The sequence below is a fragment of the Neomonachus schauinslandi genome, chromosome 4, assembly GCF_002201575.2.
Source record: "Neomonachus schauinslandi chromosome 4, ASM220157v2, whole genome shotgun sequence".
NCBI lineage: Eukaryota > Metazoa > Chordata > Mammalia > Carnivora > Phocidae > Neomonachus > Neomonachus schauinslandi.
Genome location: NC_058406.1, coordinates 76,035,258 through 76,053,837, shown reverse-complemented (window position 1 = coordinate 76,053,837; position 18,580 = coordinate 76,035,258). Strand labels below are relative to the sequence as shown.

Genomic DNA, 18,580 nt, shown 5'->3' with positions numbered 1-18,580 from the left:
CTCTGTCAGCTGAGTAACCTAAAAGAAACAGCAACAAGCACACCCAGTATCCAGATATTAGTTTCTAATACCATCAGAATAAAAGAACCAGGGTTCATTAGAGAAATGGTTGGTTCGAGGGCAGATGAGCTTAGAGCATTTTTAGTGTCAAAAAGTAAGGAAATACCACACACACACACACACACACACACACACACACAATGATGTGGGGGATTGTCAAAGGGACATAAGAACAAATTGAAAGAGCTCCTGTAGCTAAAGCTGGAACAATTTCAGCAACAAAATAAATAAGCCAAAGTACAAAATAAGCAAAAGTACAAACCAAGCACAAAATATAAGTCCAAGTACAAAATAAATATTAATCCATACGATGATACACAGATATGACTGAATAAATAAATGGGGAGAAAGAGGCAAATTTCTTGTGCAAAAGAATTCCAAATAATTTAGATAGATACTATTCCCTCAAGAAGGTGAGCCATAACTCCCATCCCTTAAGTGTGGACTATATACAGTTACTTCTTTCCAGAGAGTACAGTGTGCAATTGGGAGATGGGTTGGAAGTAACTTTGGGGATGGTGATGGGAACGACTTTACAGTGCAAAAATCAAACAAAAACTACCTTAGCCAGGTGATCAAGGTTAACATAAACAGTGATAAGTCTAATGATGATTACATGTACCCATGAAATGATGTAATAAGAATGACATTTTATCCTTTTGAACTTTCTCACCAAAACCTATAACCTATTTAATGATGAAAAAAATCAGATAAACTCCAATTGAGGAACATTTCTACAAAATACTTGCCCAGAGCTCAAACTGTCAAGGTCATCAAAAACAAGTAAATTCTATGAAGATGTTAGAGCCAAGAGAAGCCTAAGGAGACATGACCACTAAATGTAATGTGGCATCCCAGATGGGACCCCAGGGGAATAAAGGACACCAGGCAAAAACTAAAGAATTCTGAATAAACTATGGACTTTAGTTAATGATAATGTCTCAGTGTTGGTTCATTACTTGTAACAAATGTACTATTCTAAATGTATATATAAGATGTTGATAATATGGGAACTGAGTGTGGAGGCATACGAGAATTCTCTGTACTGTTCCCAGTTTTTCTGTAAATTTAAAATTGTTCTAAGAGGGGCGCCTGGGTGGCTCAGTCGTTGGGCGTCTGCCTTCGGCTCAGGTCATGGTCCTGGGATCAAGCCCCGCATCGGGCTCCCTGCTCCGCGGGAAACCTGCTTCTCCCTCTCCCACTCCCCCTGCTTGTGTTCCCTCTCTCGCTGTGTCTCTCTCTGTCAAATAAATTTTTAAAATCTTAAAAAAAATAAAATAAAAAAATAAAATTGTTCTAAGAAATAAAGTATATTAAGAAAAAAATTAGGGATTCTTCTTCCACTTTTGAAAGATAGCTTTTCTGGGGCGCCTGGGTGGTTCAGTTGTTAAGCATCTGCCTTTGGCTCAGGTCATGATCCCAGGGTGCTGGGATCAAGTCCCACATCGGGCTCCCTACTTGGCAGGTACTCTGCTTCTCCCTCTCCCTCTGCCTCTCCCCCTGCTGTGCTCTTTCTCTCTCTCTCAAATAAAATCTTAAAAAAAATAAAAAATAAAAATGAAAGCTTTTCTATATTAACAAGTAGAAAAGTGATTAAAAGAATAAAATATGACACTGGGGGAAAAAGGAAGTACAGGACTGATCCTTAAGAGAAGGAAAACCAATGAGGTAAGCCCTACAGTCATGATGCTTTTTCTTCCTAGAAACAATTTCTAGATTATGGCATAGGGAGGACAAACACAAGAAGAGCCTGGTTGTCTTACTGAGCTCAGAAGACTAATATAGGAGCTTCAGGAGGATGAGTCAGCTGGGATTTATGAGACATAGTACTATGGAAGAGGGAGTTATGAGAAAAAGAGCTCCAGAAATTAGAGGAATTAGGTTTTGTCTGAATATAATCTGAACATATATAGGGTAAAGCTCCATGAAGCCAGGCAAAGAATAAAGGCCAGGGAGCTGGCCAACATTCAAGTTCCTTCCAGCCAGAATTGAATACTTGGAGCGCTAAGGAAGCTCCCAGAAGGGTGACATCCCAGTAGACGAGCTATATAACATTTAGAGCAAAGGCAACACTAGATCCACCTTAACAAAATTTAAAAACAAGTCTCAAAGATAAAGCTGATCCACAATAACTAAATTACCTGCTAAAACATACTTCAACACTTTTAGACAACAAAATTCAAACACTCAACAATATAACATCCACTATGTAATAAAAAATTCTAGGTATTTAAAGAAGTAGCAAATGTTAATTATAAAGGGAGAAAAAGCAGTCAATAGAAGCAGACCCAGAAATGAAAGAGATGATGGAATTAACAGACAAAGCATTTTTTTTTTTAAGAGAAAGAGAGCAAGTAAGTGCGCATGAGTGGGGAGGGAGAGAGGGAGAGAGAGGCATGTTGTGTTAGCAGGCATGAAAACAACATTAATCTGGTTGTACATCTCCATCAGAGCTCCTGGGTGATCAGGTGCATTGTCAATGAATAGCAATATTTTAAAAGAAATCTTTTTTTCTGAGCAGTAGGTCTCAATGAGAGTTAGTCTGTCCTTTGTAGCTCTGAAGACAGGCACTGACTTCTCCTCTCTAGCCCAGAAGGTTCTAGATTGCACTGCATCTTTTTTTTTAGTCTCAAGTTTTTATTTCAATTCCAATTAGTTAACATATAGTATAATATTAGTTTCAGGAGTAGAATTTAGGGATTCATCACTTACATATACAACCCAGTGCTCATCACAACAAGTGCCCTCCTTAATATCCATCATCCATTTAACCCATCCTCCACCGACCTCCCCTCTAGTAATCCTCAGTTTGTTCTCTATAATTAAAAAGAGCCTTTTCCTGGTTTACCTCTTTTTCCCCCCTATGTTCACCTGTTTCACTTCTTAAATTCCACATGAGTCAAATCATATGGTATTTGTCTTTCTCTGACTTATTTCACTTAGCACCATACTCCAGCTCCATCCATGTCGTTGCAAATGGCAAGCTTTCATTCTTTTTGATGGCTGAGTAATATTCCATTGTGTATATATACACCACATCTTCTTTATCCATTCATCAGTCAATGGACATTTGGGCTCTTTCCATAATTTGGCCATAGTTGATAATGCTGCCATAAACATTGGGGCACATGTGCCCTTTCGAATCTGTATCTTTGTATCCTTTGGGTAAATACCTAGTAGTGCAATTGCTGGATCGTAGAGTAGCGCTATTTTTAACTTTCTGAGGAACCTCTATACTGTCTTCCAGAGTGGCTGCACCAGTTTGCATTTTAACCAAGAGTGTAAGAGGGTTTCCCTTTCTCCACATCTGCACCAACATCTGCTGTTTCCTGTACTGTTAATTTTAGCTATTCTGACAGGTATGAAGTGGTATCTCATTGTAGTTTTGATTTGTATTTCCCTGATGATGAGTGATGTTGAGCATCTTTTTATGTGTCTGTTAGCGATCTGTGTCTTTGGAAAAATGCCGATTCATGTCTTCTGCCCATTTCTTAACTGGATTATTTGTGGGTTTTTTTGGAGTTGAATTTGATAAGTTCTTTATAGATTTTGGATATTAACCCTTTATCAGGTATGTCATTTGCAAATATGATTGCATCTTCTTCCAACAGAATAAAATCTGTGAAAATCTGTGGTTTAGTGTAGCCACCTTCATGAATTATCTTAGCTAGATCTTCTGCATAACTTGCTGCAGCTTCTACATCAGCACTTGGTACTTCACCTTGCACTTTTGTTATGAAGGCAATTTCTTTCCTTAAACCTCATGAACCAACCTCTGCTTGCTTCAAAATTTTCTTCTGCAGCTTCCTCACCTCTTTTAGTCTTCACAGAATTAAAGAAAGTTAGGGCCTTGCTCTGAATTAGGCTTTGGCTTAAGGGAATGTGATGGCTGGTTTGAGCTTCCATCCAGACCACTAAAACTTTCTCCATACCAAAAATAAGGCCATTTTGCTTAACATTTGTTTGTTCACTGAAGTAGTACTTTTAATTTCCTTCAAGAACTTTTCCTTGGCATTCACAACTTGGCTAAGTGTTTGGCACAAGAGGCCTAGCTTTCAGCCTGTCTTGGCTTTCAGCATGCCTTCCTCACCAAGCTTAATTATTTCTAGCTTTTGATTTAAAGTGAGAGATGTGCAACTCTTCCCTTCATTTGAATACTTAGAGTCCATTGTAGGGTTATTAACTGGCCTAATTTCAATACTGTTGTGTCTCAGGGAATAGGGAAGCCTGAGGAGAGGGAGAAAGATGAGGGAATGGCTGACTGGGAAAGAAGTCAGAACAAACATAACACGTATCAATTAAGTTGGCCATGTTATATGGGTGCAGTTCATGGCACCCCAGGACAATTACAATAATAATATCAAAGATCACTGATCACAGGTCACCACAACAAATATAATAAAGAAAAAATTTGAAATATTGCAAAAATTATCAAACTGTGACACAGAGACGTGAAGTCAGCAAATGCAGTTGGTAAAGTGGCACTGATAGACTTGTTTGTTGCAGGGTTGCCATGAACCCTCAATTTGTAAAAAACAATAACAACAACAAAAACCATACTATCTACAAAGCACAATAAAGCCAAATGCAATAGAAGGAGGTATGCCTGTATAAATATATAGCACGTCATAACTTCCAAGTGTGGCAGCCTCTGATCTTTGACTGCATAACTGACCAGTGGCCCCAGTAGAGCACTCTGCATTCAGTACCACATGGGTCCCAAGGCCACTTTCTCACAGGCTGTTCCCTGCCAGTGACGAGCACATCAGGGACACTAGGCAGGCCTATTTCAGAGAGACAGGGCCTTTTCTGATGGGTGACTTTGGCCTGGGGACTTTCTAACAGTCTGCTGATTTTCCTCAGAACTGCACTGCAGCCTAAGAAGCTACTACTCAAGCTTCCTTCTTTCCCCTTCTCCTTCCATCACGGTCAGATCAATACTGCAGTTTGACAGCTCCTTCAGTCACCTCTGGATTCCTTTCCATGTTCTCTCACATGTGTTTACCCTAACACATTTCTTGCAAGTCTAACCTCCATCTCATGTCTGCTTCTCTGAAGATTTGCACTAACACAGCATGCTATTTCCATTTAAGTAAGATTAAAAGCATCTGAGACTTAAATAATTGCCCTGACTTTAGGACAGAAACTTAGAAAACATTCTTACTTAATAAGGATACAAGCCGGGCACCTGGGTGGCTCAGTTGGTTAAGCGACTGCCTTCGGCTCAGGTCATGATCCTGGAGTCCCAGGATCGAGTCCCGCATCGGGGGACTTCTCCCTCTGACCCTCCCCCCTCTCATGTGCTCTCTGTCTCTCTCATTCTCTCTCAAATAAATAAATAAAATCTTTAAAAAAAAAAAAAAAAGGATACAAGCCTCAGTTTAAAAAAAATAATGCTGTAGGGGGCACCTGGGTGGCTCAGTCAGTTAAGCATCTGACTCTGGATCTCAGCTCAGGTCTTGATCTCAGGGTCATGAGTTCAAGCCCCATGTTGGGCTCTATGCTGGGCGTGGAGCCCACATTTAAAAAAAAGTGCTATAAATGGCATGGTGTATTAAAAATCTTTGCCAGATTTTTCATTTTTCAATATGCCAAAAAACATTTTCTCCTTTCGATTAAATTTAATCTCAACTGACAAGGCTGCTTCTGGCTCTGTCAAGATGCCCTAATTTCCCCCTTGCTCTTGCTTTAGTACATTGCTTGCTATTCAATACTTCCTGATGTTAGCTGAACTAGATTCACTACTCCAGGCAGAATGGCCTGGATTACTCAGAGAAGCTCTAAAGAAGGAACTTTTTACTAGGACTGTTTTTGTTTTGTTTTTTTTTTTAAGTGCTCTTGCTCCAAGAATACTTTTTAAACTTTTAATTCTATATAACTAAATAAAGGTTAAACCCAGGGTAGTGAATCCAAACTTTTTATAGAGCTGTGACTATACCCATTGCACTTCTTTGCAAACACCTTAGAGAACATAAACTTTAAGAGCTTTTTCTTAAGACATCCATTTTGACATCCATTGATTATAGCTTTCATAAGATTAGCCTTTCCTAAGTTAAAAAATTATTTGCAAAGTGTAATGGATGCCCTCTTTAGAACTGACAGTTTTTGGTTAATCAAAAAAATTGAGAGAATTTAAAAAATTATTTGTGTATATCATAATCATTTTATAATAACTTAAAAATAAATATGGAGGGGCACTTGGGTGGCTCAGTCATTTAGCGTCTGCCTTCAGCTCAGGTCATGGTTCCAGGGTCCTGGAATCGAGCCCCACATCAGGCTCCCTGCTGGGCAGGAAGCCTGCTTCTCCCTCTCCAACTCCCTCTGCTTGTGTTCCCTCTCTCACTATGTGTCTATCGGTCAAATAAATAAATGAAATCTTTTAAAAATATAAATATGGAAAAGGACAGCATAGGAAATATAGTCAGTAATATTGTAATAACTGTGTATGGGGACAGTGGTAACTGTATTTATTGTGGTGAACATTGCATAATGTATAAGTTGTCAAATCACTGTTATGCACTTGAAACTAGTATTATATGTCAACTATACTTCAGTTAAAAAAAAAATCATTTTACTGAGCATTAAAACAACTCCAGAAATTCCAAATCATATAGGTGGAAGTATGCTAAAAAACTTCCAAACTCTTTATGGGGAGAACACTACCAGTATCCACTTGATAATGACCCTAACTTCTTGCAGGGAATAAGCAGTCTCAAAAAAAAACTCTCTACCCCTAACACTGAACAATCCTTTCTCTTTTGAAATTCTCCAAACTGTTTGCTTACTCGCTTGCAGCCAACCAATCACTGACAAATGTACCTGAAGACCAGTTAGAACGTTTCTCCCACTTCCAAAAACCGTATCTCAATAAAACACCTGCCAATTATTAAAAAAAAAAAACAACAACACATATGCATTCATTCACAATCTTTCACCGTAAGGCCAATCCCTTTTTTAATGTGAGTTCACTGACTAGAGCCTCTTATTTCTCACAAAAGCTATACATATATATACATCTATAATTTCTAATTCAAATTTCTCTAAAATGAAGAATGAAATCTAAAACTTTTGCGAAGCAACTGAAGTATAGAATCATTTTAGATTTTTATAATTTCCCCTCAAACTTTTATATTGTTCATCTATACTAAATTCAATAGCAATTTTTTAAAGTGTGCCTTTTTTATTAGATCTTCACATCACTTTAGTTTCCACTGGAATGATAACTTTTTTTTTAGGTAATTTTTTAAAAGATTTATTTACCTATTTTAGAGAGAGAGAGCACGAGCGGGAGAGGGAGAGAGAATCTCAAGCAGACTCCCTGATGAGTGTGAAGTCTGACTTGGCTTGATCCTGTGACCCTGAGATCACGACCTGAGCCAAAATGAAGAGTCAGACACTTAACTGTGTTACCCAGGCACCCCACAATAACTCTTTCATACTTCTTGTATCATTGGTTTATTTGATATTTCATTGAGTTATGCTGTGAAAATAAGAAGTTAAATGGCATTAAATAGGTTTGGGAACAACCCAAGTGACCTTTGGAAGACACAAACTCAATGACAGGACCGGAAAAGTGTAAGTACACTAGAGAAGGGCCTCCTAAGCTTTCACAGTTCTGCCTACTGTGCTGTTAGCATGTTCTATAGAGAATATGTGAAGAGCAGTTTTAGTCAAGTTCAGTTAAGGAGTTTCTACTGCAGGTGGTTTGTTTCCTTTCAGGCACCCAGAGCCTTCAGCTTTGGTTCCCCGCTGCGACATATCTCAAAGACCTGTGGCACCAAGGAATTTTATCTCTTTCCCCTCTATTATTACCACATCAAACCTCACAAGTGGACAGGGTTGACCATTTATCACTAACAAAGTAATTAATACTAAGATGGTAGTGACTCACTTTATTGCATGGTAATTTGGAATTTTATTATCATTATTTCATTAAGGCTTCCTGGCAATCTTCCTGGCAAATCCCAAGTAAGAGAGCAAACTTTTTCTATAAAGGGACAGATAATATCAGATATAAATATCAGGCTTTACAGGTTACTGTTGCATATGCTTGTCTTTTTGTTGTTCTATATAAAAAGAGGGCAGTGACCAGATTTGAGCCATAGTTAGCGAAACTCCACTATAAAATCAGGTACAACAGGTAACCTAATACATATTTATAGCAACTAACATTTATTGAAAGCTTATAGCGTGCCAGCTATTGTGTTTTGTGTGCATTACCTGATTCAATCCTCACAGCCATCCTATGCTATAATTACTATTATTCTTTTCATGGATAAAGAAATTGAGACTTGAAGACATTAAGCAACTTCTCAACGATTCCATAAATGGTGGAGTCAGAATCTAAACCCAGAAAGACTGACTTCTGAATTACTAAACTATACACTTCTGAAAAAGCTTTCAGCTGAACATATAACTGATTAATACTATGGCACAAAATAGAACATTGACCTCCTGAGTGTCAATTTGCTAAATATTCAGAAAAAAACTACATTTTAAAGGGGAGTTGAACACTTTAACTTAATGAATGAAAGCCTAATGGTATAATATCAGACACTGAAATGAAAGGTATTTTGGAAAGAAAAAAAAAGAAAGGTATTTTGGAAAGGCTATCAGATTGAGTGTCAAAGCTAAAATCAGGAATCACTGCCATGCTTTTTCAATAAAGCAGCCCCCCAAAAAATCTTAATAATGGAACACAGAAGTACAACAAACAGACTATCTTAAAAATTTAACAGATTCACAATTTCTCTCAGGAAACACTACATAATAAATAATGCCATAAAATGTGAGATCCGCAGTAGACTGCACCAGGTACAAACTTAGGGGTAGGCTGAAGAGGACAGGAGGAAATAAAGGAAAACTGAAATGTACAATATCCAGATGGTATTCATCTGGTGATTGAAAGCAATTTAGGCAGGAAAGTAATGTTACAGAGGTCTACAAAAGAGGGTAATGTATAGTAGTGTCCCAGGAAGCAATACTCAGAAAAGGAGTAACATAACTAACAGGATCAATGAACTCTAAGGGGTCCTCCTTTTATTATAACCCCCCCTCAAATAAAAAGAGCTCTCTTCATTTCTCCTTTAAGTAGAAGTATTGGAGATAGACAAGGACAAAGATGTGGGAAGAGTGAAGAATATGCTTCAGAGGGGAAAAAGCCTATGTAGATGGAGAAGAGTAAAGTAAATGTGACTTTACCTGGAGGCATACTGCTATCCCATCTTTGGATTGGGGGGAAATGCAAGTGATTCAAACCATATTTCTTTACTTGCCCCACATAAGTGATTACAGGTTGTTGCTACCATCTACACAAAAGCTTATCATCAAAGGCCTATTGCCTGGATGATTATAGCAAACACCTATATAGTCCTTTAAAGTAATTTAATCCTCATAGTCACCCTGTGAGATGAGTACTTTGAGAATACCCATGTTTGATAAGGATGTTAAAGCACAGAATGGTTAAACTGCCCAAATTCACAGAGCTAAAAGATGGTAGGGCTAGAATTCAAACCCAGGCAGAAAGGCTCCACACACAGTTCACACACTTTTAACCACTCTGTTATAAAATAACTTCTTTGGTTTAATTGTGCCACCACAAGCAAGTGACTGACATCAGACTGTACTGCAGCATATCAAGGACTCCAGGCATTAAGCTGGGAATCAAGATAAAGACTGACAGAGCAACTAGCAACCAGAGACATATCTTGGAAGAACCAGGTATCAGGGATGTTTATGAAGAGAGAGCATGAGAGAAAGACGGGACTCAAGAAAAGAAGAAACTACCTCATTACCACAGCAATTTGGACCTATTAAGCTAGCAAACTAAGCGGTTATAAAATAGAGCCCTAATGTGAATGTAATTCTGATAATAAATTCTGGTATTTATGAGTACTCGCATTGATCTTTCAATAGATGAGTCCATATAATTTAAAAATTAAAACAGCCATATCGCAAATGGATTTTTAGCCACATCACTAGGATAAATGCTGACACTGATCATTTAGAAGGATTCAGAAAGTTCTGATGCTGGGCTCTAAACTACATGACATGAATGTATGTCTTCCAAACTACTGACAAAATATTCCTTAAATTGAATAATAAAATTATTATGTACTAAACAGAGAGTTATTTAAGTTTGGACTAGGAAGATAATCTTGAGATTTAGGTTTTGCCACTGTAACTCATATAAGTATACTAACAAAGTAGAAAAACTTAAGACAGATCTTCTTAGAATATATGCTCAGGAAATTACCTTTCTAGTTAATATATACTTATTTTTTATTGCTAGGTGAACAAAATAAACCAGACATGTGAGCAAGAACTCTTCTGGAATACAAACCTAATATTCTAGATCCAGCTCCTAAAACATAGTCCACTCTCAGGCAGCACACAGAGAGGCCAAATATAGACACTGTTTGAGGATATATTGCAAATGATCATAAGGTCTTGCTTTCCCTGTATGACAATAACCTTAGGGCTCTATAAGTAAAACTTTGGTACAATGCCCCTGTGGTTTCAAGAAAAACCAGAACACAAAATAAAATTAATGTATAAAATAAAATTGCATTGCGCCCCCCCAAAAAGAATCAAAGAAGCAAAGAAACACACATACACACGATTTGGGAAATATATATCCATGATATGGAATATATATTAATAAATCTGTATTACACCCTGTATTTTACTATATGTAATACAGATTTCATAAAAATTAGAAAAATGTGCATATGTACTTATAATTACAAAATACATGTTCCCAAGAGAAAAACTCAAATTCTGAATGGTAAATAGTCTGACTGAAACTAGTAATCCTAGAGTTTAGCGATGTACTGCTGTCAATTAACTGGCAAAGCCAATATGATTTTTGGGAGCACAAACATCACTAGTTTTGGCATGGTAGATTCCTGTAATCTAAACCCATTGCTAATTTCACTAAGATTGTGTATCCTTGAACCTAGAAGACTGGTTCTTGCCATTGCAAATAACCTGGTTCTTCCTCTTCAGGAGCACCAGAATAACTTATCAACATTCTATCTGAAACACAAAGAGAGGGAGGAAAAACACTGGGTTCCTCAGTCTTCTGGTTCCATTTCTTGTCCATTGTGAGGCCCAGCTGTATTTCTTTCCCTTGAGTTCCAAAAGAAAATCTGTATTTATTAAAATTTTTTCTTCTTTGAAGCACATTTTAGTTACTTGCAAAAAAGAACAGGCTTTAATTTGAAATCTAAAAGCCTAGAATGTCTAAGCAACCCAATTCTAAAGCATAATAATGGTTTTTAAAAAGTACATTGAAATATTAAGCCTTCTAATCAATGCTATTCATAAGAATATCTATTCTGAATCAAAGACTTTGAGCCAAAATGCAACTAGAGAAAATACATGTCATTCATGTAGAAATAATCATTTTCAATACTATAATGCCTGTGAAATTAAAAACTGCATTTAATTATATTTTCTTTGATAGTGGCTTTCAAACCTATTTTAGCAACAGAATATTTTCTTCTAATGAAATCTTAGGTTCACACCCAATACAAAGCAGAGATCTGCTCTGGTTGAAACATGTGCACATGTCTGGAAGGGGGCATGTGAGCCTGGCTGAACCTGCGGGCAGAAAACCCTGCCTGATGTCCAACCCCTTCCCCTGTCACGGGTCCCCTGAGGCATCACCATGAAACCCATGACTTTTGTGAATCAGAGCTTGAAAACCACTGTGCTAGGAAGAGACAGCCACGCTTTTAAACTTTACTTTCACAACCAAGACACCAAATCAGTCAAGTGCCTATTTACCTGTGAGCTTTAAAACTTTTTCCATCAACATAAATATCAATATCTGGGCAATAATGTTTCACGTAAAGTTTCAATAAATCTTCTCCTAATTCAGATGCAGGATCCAAGTCACAATTATCTTTAAAAGAGAAAAACAAAACTAAAAAATAGTTTCTTTATTATAAATATCCAAAAATTTTGTGTTTTAATATTACTAAAGGTTTTTCCACAGTTATCTTGATTAGCTACTAAGAGAGAGCAATAGTAACTACAATATTTAACTAGTAAATTCAAAATAAAACAATATTAAAATCATCTCTATCTTGCTTTGAAAAATAAATTTCAACTTAACTTAAATATAAATATACCTTTGAATACAGATTTATAGTTAAATATAGGTAATATTATCACAAAATTATACACCAAAATTGAAGCCACTGAATGAATATCCGACATAGGAAGTCAGAAAATTTTCCAATTTTGATACCCTTTTTCATTACCTTCCTATTCTTGTTCATGAGTTTTTGGTGAAAATGAAAATGACATTTGAGCCAATATATATTCAACTAAAATCAATGGGATTTATGGAGCACTTACTATGAGTTTAGTACTATATACAGTATAGAAAAATAAAGAAAATAAATATTTTTAAAAGTATCTCTACTTCAAAAGATTCATCATTCAGAAAGTGAGAAGTGAAATATAAAACATGTTTATATTTTAAAAATTACTACACTGTATATCATAGCTTTGTCAGTCCAGAAACTTTAGTCAATACATCTGGTGAGAATCCGTCACTGGGGACAGATTCCCACCAACCAAATTTACAAATTTATAAATTTATATATTTATAAACCACAATGTCATCATTGGCTCTGATATCAAGAGAGATCCAGAATCCAACCACGACTCAGTATCTCCATGGCTACCACCCCAGTCTAAGCCACTATCATCTTTTTTTTTTTTTTTTAAGAGTTTTTTTTTTTTTTTTTTAAGATTTTATTTATTTATTTGAGAGAGAGAGAATGAGAGCGAGCACATGAGAGGCGGGAGGGTCAGAGGGAGAAGCAGACTCCCCGCCGAGCAGGGAGCCCGACGCGGGACTCGATCCAGGGACTCCAGGATCATGACCCGAGCCGAAGGCAGTCGCCCAACCAACTGAGCCACCCAGGCGCCCTAAGCCACTATCATCTTGTACCTAGATCTCTGCAATAACTTCCCAACACATCTACCACTCTTGAGCCCAACAGAGGCATGTTTTAAAAATGTAATCCAAATCATGAGCCGTCTCAGTTCAAAACCATATGGCTCTCTCCATTTTTTTAAATAGTAAAAGCCAGTCTTACAATGATTTACCAGGCCCCACAACATCCAGCTCCTCACTATGCAGGTGGTTGGGGACTAGCCTGAGCTCTCAGAGCCTGGAGGGCCACAGCTGTCCAGGGCAGGATGACAGGGGGAAGACTGAGCATATGACTATTACCTTGCATAACAGGATAAACCTTAGTGTCAGAATTGAATTGCTGGATACCCAATTGATATTGGAGAATTAGTTGGTGTAGGGGGAAAAAACACACACACATTTTGGTGTCAGAAGTGGTCAAAGAAAAAAACCCACAGTCAGAGAAATCCCAAACTCAATGTTCCTCAAGCTCAAGTCTTCATTCCACTTTACCATAATCTTGTTCTGCTTATACTCCAGAAGCCTGCCAAATAGTACCACCCAAACTCTCCAAAATGGCTTATAAGGAAGGTGACCACATGTCTTGGTTTGCCTGGGACAGTCCCAGCTAATGCCTGTTGCCCCAGAATAATTATTGACCACAATAATAATTCTGCACTTTTTACTCTTTCAAAAGTATCCCAATTTGGACAATAAGAAATAAGGTCATCCTTTATATAAGGCTTTCAATAATCTGGCTTCTGCTTATATCTCCAGGCTCATCTCTCACTGTAACCATTCTTGTCCCCTACTCCACCCTAGTCCCACAATAAACTACTTCCAGTCTTTAAAATTTGCTATGTGCCTGAGGTCTCTCTGCCTCTAAGCATGTTGTTTCCTTTGCCTGGAATACTTCTCCCCTAAATTCTTTTTGCCTGGTTAACTCCTGCTTTTTTCCCTGAGATTCAACTCAGACATCACTCCCTTCATGTAGCTTTCTCTGGATGCTAAGTCCAGGTAAAATGTGCCTTATCTGTGTCCTCATCACACTCTGTGCATAATCCATCTGACTATATCTCCTCCTAGACTGCACGACAGGAACTCTATCTGTTTTGTTCACTCTTAAACATTCAAAACCTAATGCAAAATCAATATTCCATTTAAAAATGTGATAATTAGGGGGCGCCTGGCTGGTTCAGTCAGCAGAGCATGTGATTCTTGATCTCAGGGTTGTGAGTTCAAGCCCCATGCTGAGTGTAGAGATTACTTAAAAATAAAATCTTTAAAAAATATGTGATAATTAGAATGGCATTCCAGGAAGAAACAGCAAGTGCAAGAATACAGTTCTTTGGGGGAAACACCAAGTAATTCAGTAAGACTAGAGCTCAAAGGGTGGGAGGGCGTTGTGAAGAGAAGCAGCAGCAGAGTTCTAGGCAAGAGCCAGTTCACAAATTTCCTTATGTCACTGGAAAGAACCTGGGATTTATATTAAGGCTATGGGAAACAACTGAAGAATTTTAATAAGGGGAGTGCCGTGATCAGACCTGCAGTTAACAAATATTGTTCTACACAGTATAAATGGAGGGTGGCACAATGAGAGGCCTGGCAACTAGCTGGGGTGCAAATGCTCAAGAAAAATTGCAAAGACTTGAAATTAAGAAATGGTAGGAGGATAAAGAAGAGAAGTATTTAAAATATTTAAGAGAGGGGCACCTGGCTGGCTCAGTTGGAGAAGCATGAGACTCTTGATTTTAGGGTTATGAGTCCAAGCCCAATGTTGGGTGTAGAGATTACTTAAATAAGGTGCTAACTTCCTGTTGTGTGTAGGACCTGATGGATGTAAACGCTATTCACTTTGTATCCCTTGTGCCTGGAGTACAGAATCATTCCATATGTGTTTGCCCTCTAGGGGGTTATGTATCATTGGGGAGCACAGGGTCATAGAACACAGGAAGTTTCAAGGAAGGTGACATTGACAGTAGGAAAGCTTGCAAAGAAGTTAGTAAGATTCGGACAACAAGTATCTGATAAACTGGTAAACATGGGGGTTTCCATGGAGGAATGGAGAAAGTAGTTCAAAGACAGGGGGTTGAGGGGTAAATGAGCTCTTTTCACTTACATTCGCAATGTGTTTGGCCACTTTAATGGGCTGCTGTGGGACTGTGGCAGAACTCTAGATGAGAGACAGGAAAAATGGGTACTAAATATCAGCTTGGCCAACTGCTATATCTGTGTGGCCTTGAGAAAGTCCCTTATACTTAGAGTTCTCATCTGTAAAAATCAGCCTACAGCCACTTACTTCTTAGAGTTATCTGAGACCAAATGAGATAAACTATACGAATGGATCTACCTCAAAGCTTAGAAGAGACATCCATTCATTCATTCACCATAGTTAGATACTGTTAACGTACATACAAGGATTCTAAGTGGGCTTAAGTCAGTTTGGTTATTATTATTGTTGTACTAAATATCAATAATAAAATCTTTCAGTTAACATACTTTCATATACATTCAATTCTGCTACAATGCTTGTTTTTAAAATATCAGTTTGATCTAACACAACTGATATATTAGGGAACAATTTGAACATGATGTGAAATTTTCATTTGCTTACGTGCATTTCACTTCCTTGCAGCTCATTCACAAGAAATACTAGGTCACTGCAAAAAAAACTGCACCCACCTGAACGGAACCATATAAGAATACATAAAACATACACAAACACCTTAAACATCTACCAGATACCTCAGTTCACTGCATATGTTATGACCTACATCCTCCATATCTGGTGTTAACAAATTTCCATCTGATTGCAGATAACCAACTGTTGGAAGACCATTTTCAATGAATATTTTGTGTTTCTGTATGGTCTGAGGCAGAGCATACTTTTCTGGGCAGAGCGCTGGAAAATCTGGACAAAGAATGATTAAAGAACAAACATGCCTTGGAGGCTAGAGATACTGTGAGGTTCCAGAAATATTTACAGATTTTCTTCCCCTCAAAACCATTTCCCTATACTCCAGGGTGGTGAAGCTACCTTCCTCTCTCTTCACCAGGGAAGATTTATTTACCTTCCAAAGTAAAGACCCCTCCCTCCTACTCTATCTATTTCCCTCTCTCTATCTCTATCAGATCTGCCAGCAGCCTATGAAAGTCTCCTAATTTTGGTGTTCCTCTCTTATGGTGCAATCCCACTCTACATGCAGGGTAACATCAGGCCCTCACCACTGAACCTTGCGGGGACTGGAGGTTGGGAACTTGCACTAAGATGCTCTGTAAATAATAAATAGACCAGAGATCTCAAGTTTCCTGTTAGAATATCTACCATTACTGTATCTCTGTATCATCTATACTTATATCTATCTATACTTACTCCTATGTCCTTAACATCCTCCTTCTGCCAATTCACAATAGTTCACAAGCTGCAACCTTTCTGACACCCACTTCCACAAACAAATTTAAGTTCTTTTTCAAGGTCAATTACCATATTTATTGTAGTATTTAGGTATTTCTTAACAACTCAACATGTGTAAAATCATACCATTTTTATTAGATTTCTATCTTTTTAAAATGTGTCACAACAAAATTGTAATTTTTTTGTGTCATGACAAAATATAATGATTTTTATGCTGCATGTTTTTTTAAGTAATACATATATTGTGTTATAACAGAACTGAATCTATAGTCTGCTAAAGCTTCTATTGGTGTGGATCAGAATAAGGATGATGACATGTGGAGGCTTAAGAGGAGAACTGTGAATTTATTCATAATAACCCCATCTCCAATTGCTTGGGAAAACTAGGAGTTGACTATAGTATTACTTTCACTTACCCATAAAAAATTTGCTTTCACTTACTTTTATTACATTTACTTTCAATTACTTTTATTTCATTTGCCTATAAAAAAGAAATCAGTAGAGTTGATTTTTGAAGTACGTTTTTCTCCAATTGTATCAGAATATAGTTACTTTCATGGCATTAAAATGTATAAAAATCCACTAAAAAAAGCCTCACCAGTGGAAATTAAATTGTCCTCTCCATCACTGATATTCTCTGGAACTTCATGCTTCAGAAGAGAACAAGGAGATGACTTTTTATCTAAGAACTCTACAGATGATCTTCCATCATTGTCGGTGCACTTTCCAAAGCTGAAGTCATATCTCTCTTGTGGTACTCCCCTCTCTACTATCTTTTTCCTAAGAATTTCCTCTTCATAGTTTTTTAGGCTTCTGTTTGATGAATATACAATTCTAAAAGAAAATGTAAAATATTAATGAAAATAATGTTGGTGATTCTTAAAAGCTAGTTTCCCAAGTGCTACTTTCATATAATACAACTATATAATTTTAAAACCATTTTTATCTGGACTAACTGGAAAAAGATCTCAAATAGCAGAAAGTTTTAAAAGTAGTCTATGAAATATTTTAATGTTAGAAAGGAATATACAATGCCATCAAACTAGATAACCTAGAGAAAATGGACAATTCTTAGAAAGACACACACTACCACCTGACTTAAGAAGAAACAGTATCTGAGCAGACCTATACCAACTACAGAGATTGAATTAGTAATCAAAAACTTCCTACAACATAAATCCAGGACAGGTGGCTTCACTGGTGAACCTACCAAATGTTTAAAGAAATGACACCAATCCTTCACAAACTTTTCCAAAAAATAGAAAACAGAACACTTTTTAACACATTCTGAGGCCATTACTATCCTGATACAAAAGCAGACAAAGGCACCATAAGAAAAGAAAACCATAGACTAATATTTCTTATTAATATAGTTGAAAAAAAAATTCCTTAGCAAAGTAATAGCAAACTGAATCTAGCAACATATAAAAGGATTATAAACCATGACCAACTGGGGTTTATCTCAGGAATTCAAGGGTAGCTAAACAAATGAAAATCAATGTTATACGTCACATGCTATTGTCTGAATGTTTGTAGACCCTCAAAATTTGTATGTTGAAACCTAAAGCCCAGTGTAATATAAGGTAGGAGGTGAGGCCTTTGAGAGGTTACTTAGGTGGAGCCCTCATGAATGGGATTAGTGCCCTTATAAAAGAGGCTCCAAAAAGATCCCTCACCTCCTTCCACCATGTGAGGGCACAGTGAGAAGTCAGCATTTACAACCCGGAATAGGGTCTTCACCAGACAGAATCTTACCATGCTGGCACTCTGGTCTTGGACTTCCACACTCCAGAACTGTGAGAAATAAATTTTTGTTGTTTATAAGCCATCCAGTCTGTAGTATTTTTTTAGAGCAGCCCAAAGACATCATAAAACCTTTTAAATTTAGTCCTCTTAGTAGGACTAAGACACCATATCAACAGGACAAAAACCACATGATCACCTCAATAGATGCAGAAAAAGCATTTGACAAAATCCAACACCCTGTCATGATGAAACACTCAAAAAACTTGGAATAGAAGGAATGTCCTCAATCTGATTAAGAACATCTATGAAAAACCCACAGCTAACATCATATTTAATGGTACAAGACTGAAAACTTTCCTTCTAAGATCAGAAAGGATGCCTGCCTGTTCTCATTACTTCTATTCAACATTTAACTGGAGGCTCTAGCC

General features: G+C 37.3%; 1 protein-coding gene across 1 annotated transcript in view; it reads right to left on the bottom strand.

Annotated features, from left to right (window-relative positions):
• The window catches only part of BTBD8 (BTB domain containing 8), a 107,089-nt gene that overhangs the window by 65,352 nt on the left and 23,157 nt on the right, over nt 1–18,580 (bottom strand). Inside the window, exons 3-4 of the mRNA XM_021690306.2 lie at nt 17,005–17,240; nt 11,851–11,968 (exon numbers count right to left, since the gene is read on the bottom strand). Of these exons, the coding sequence (XP_021545981.2) occupies nt 11,851–11,968; nt 17,005–17,240 (354 nt within the window). The remainder of the gene's footprint in view (nt 1–11,850; nt 11,969–17,004; nt 17,241–18,580) is intronic.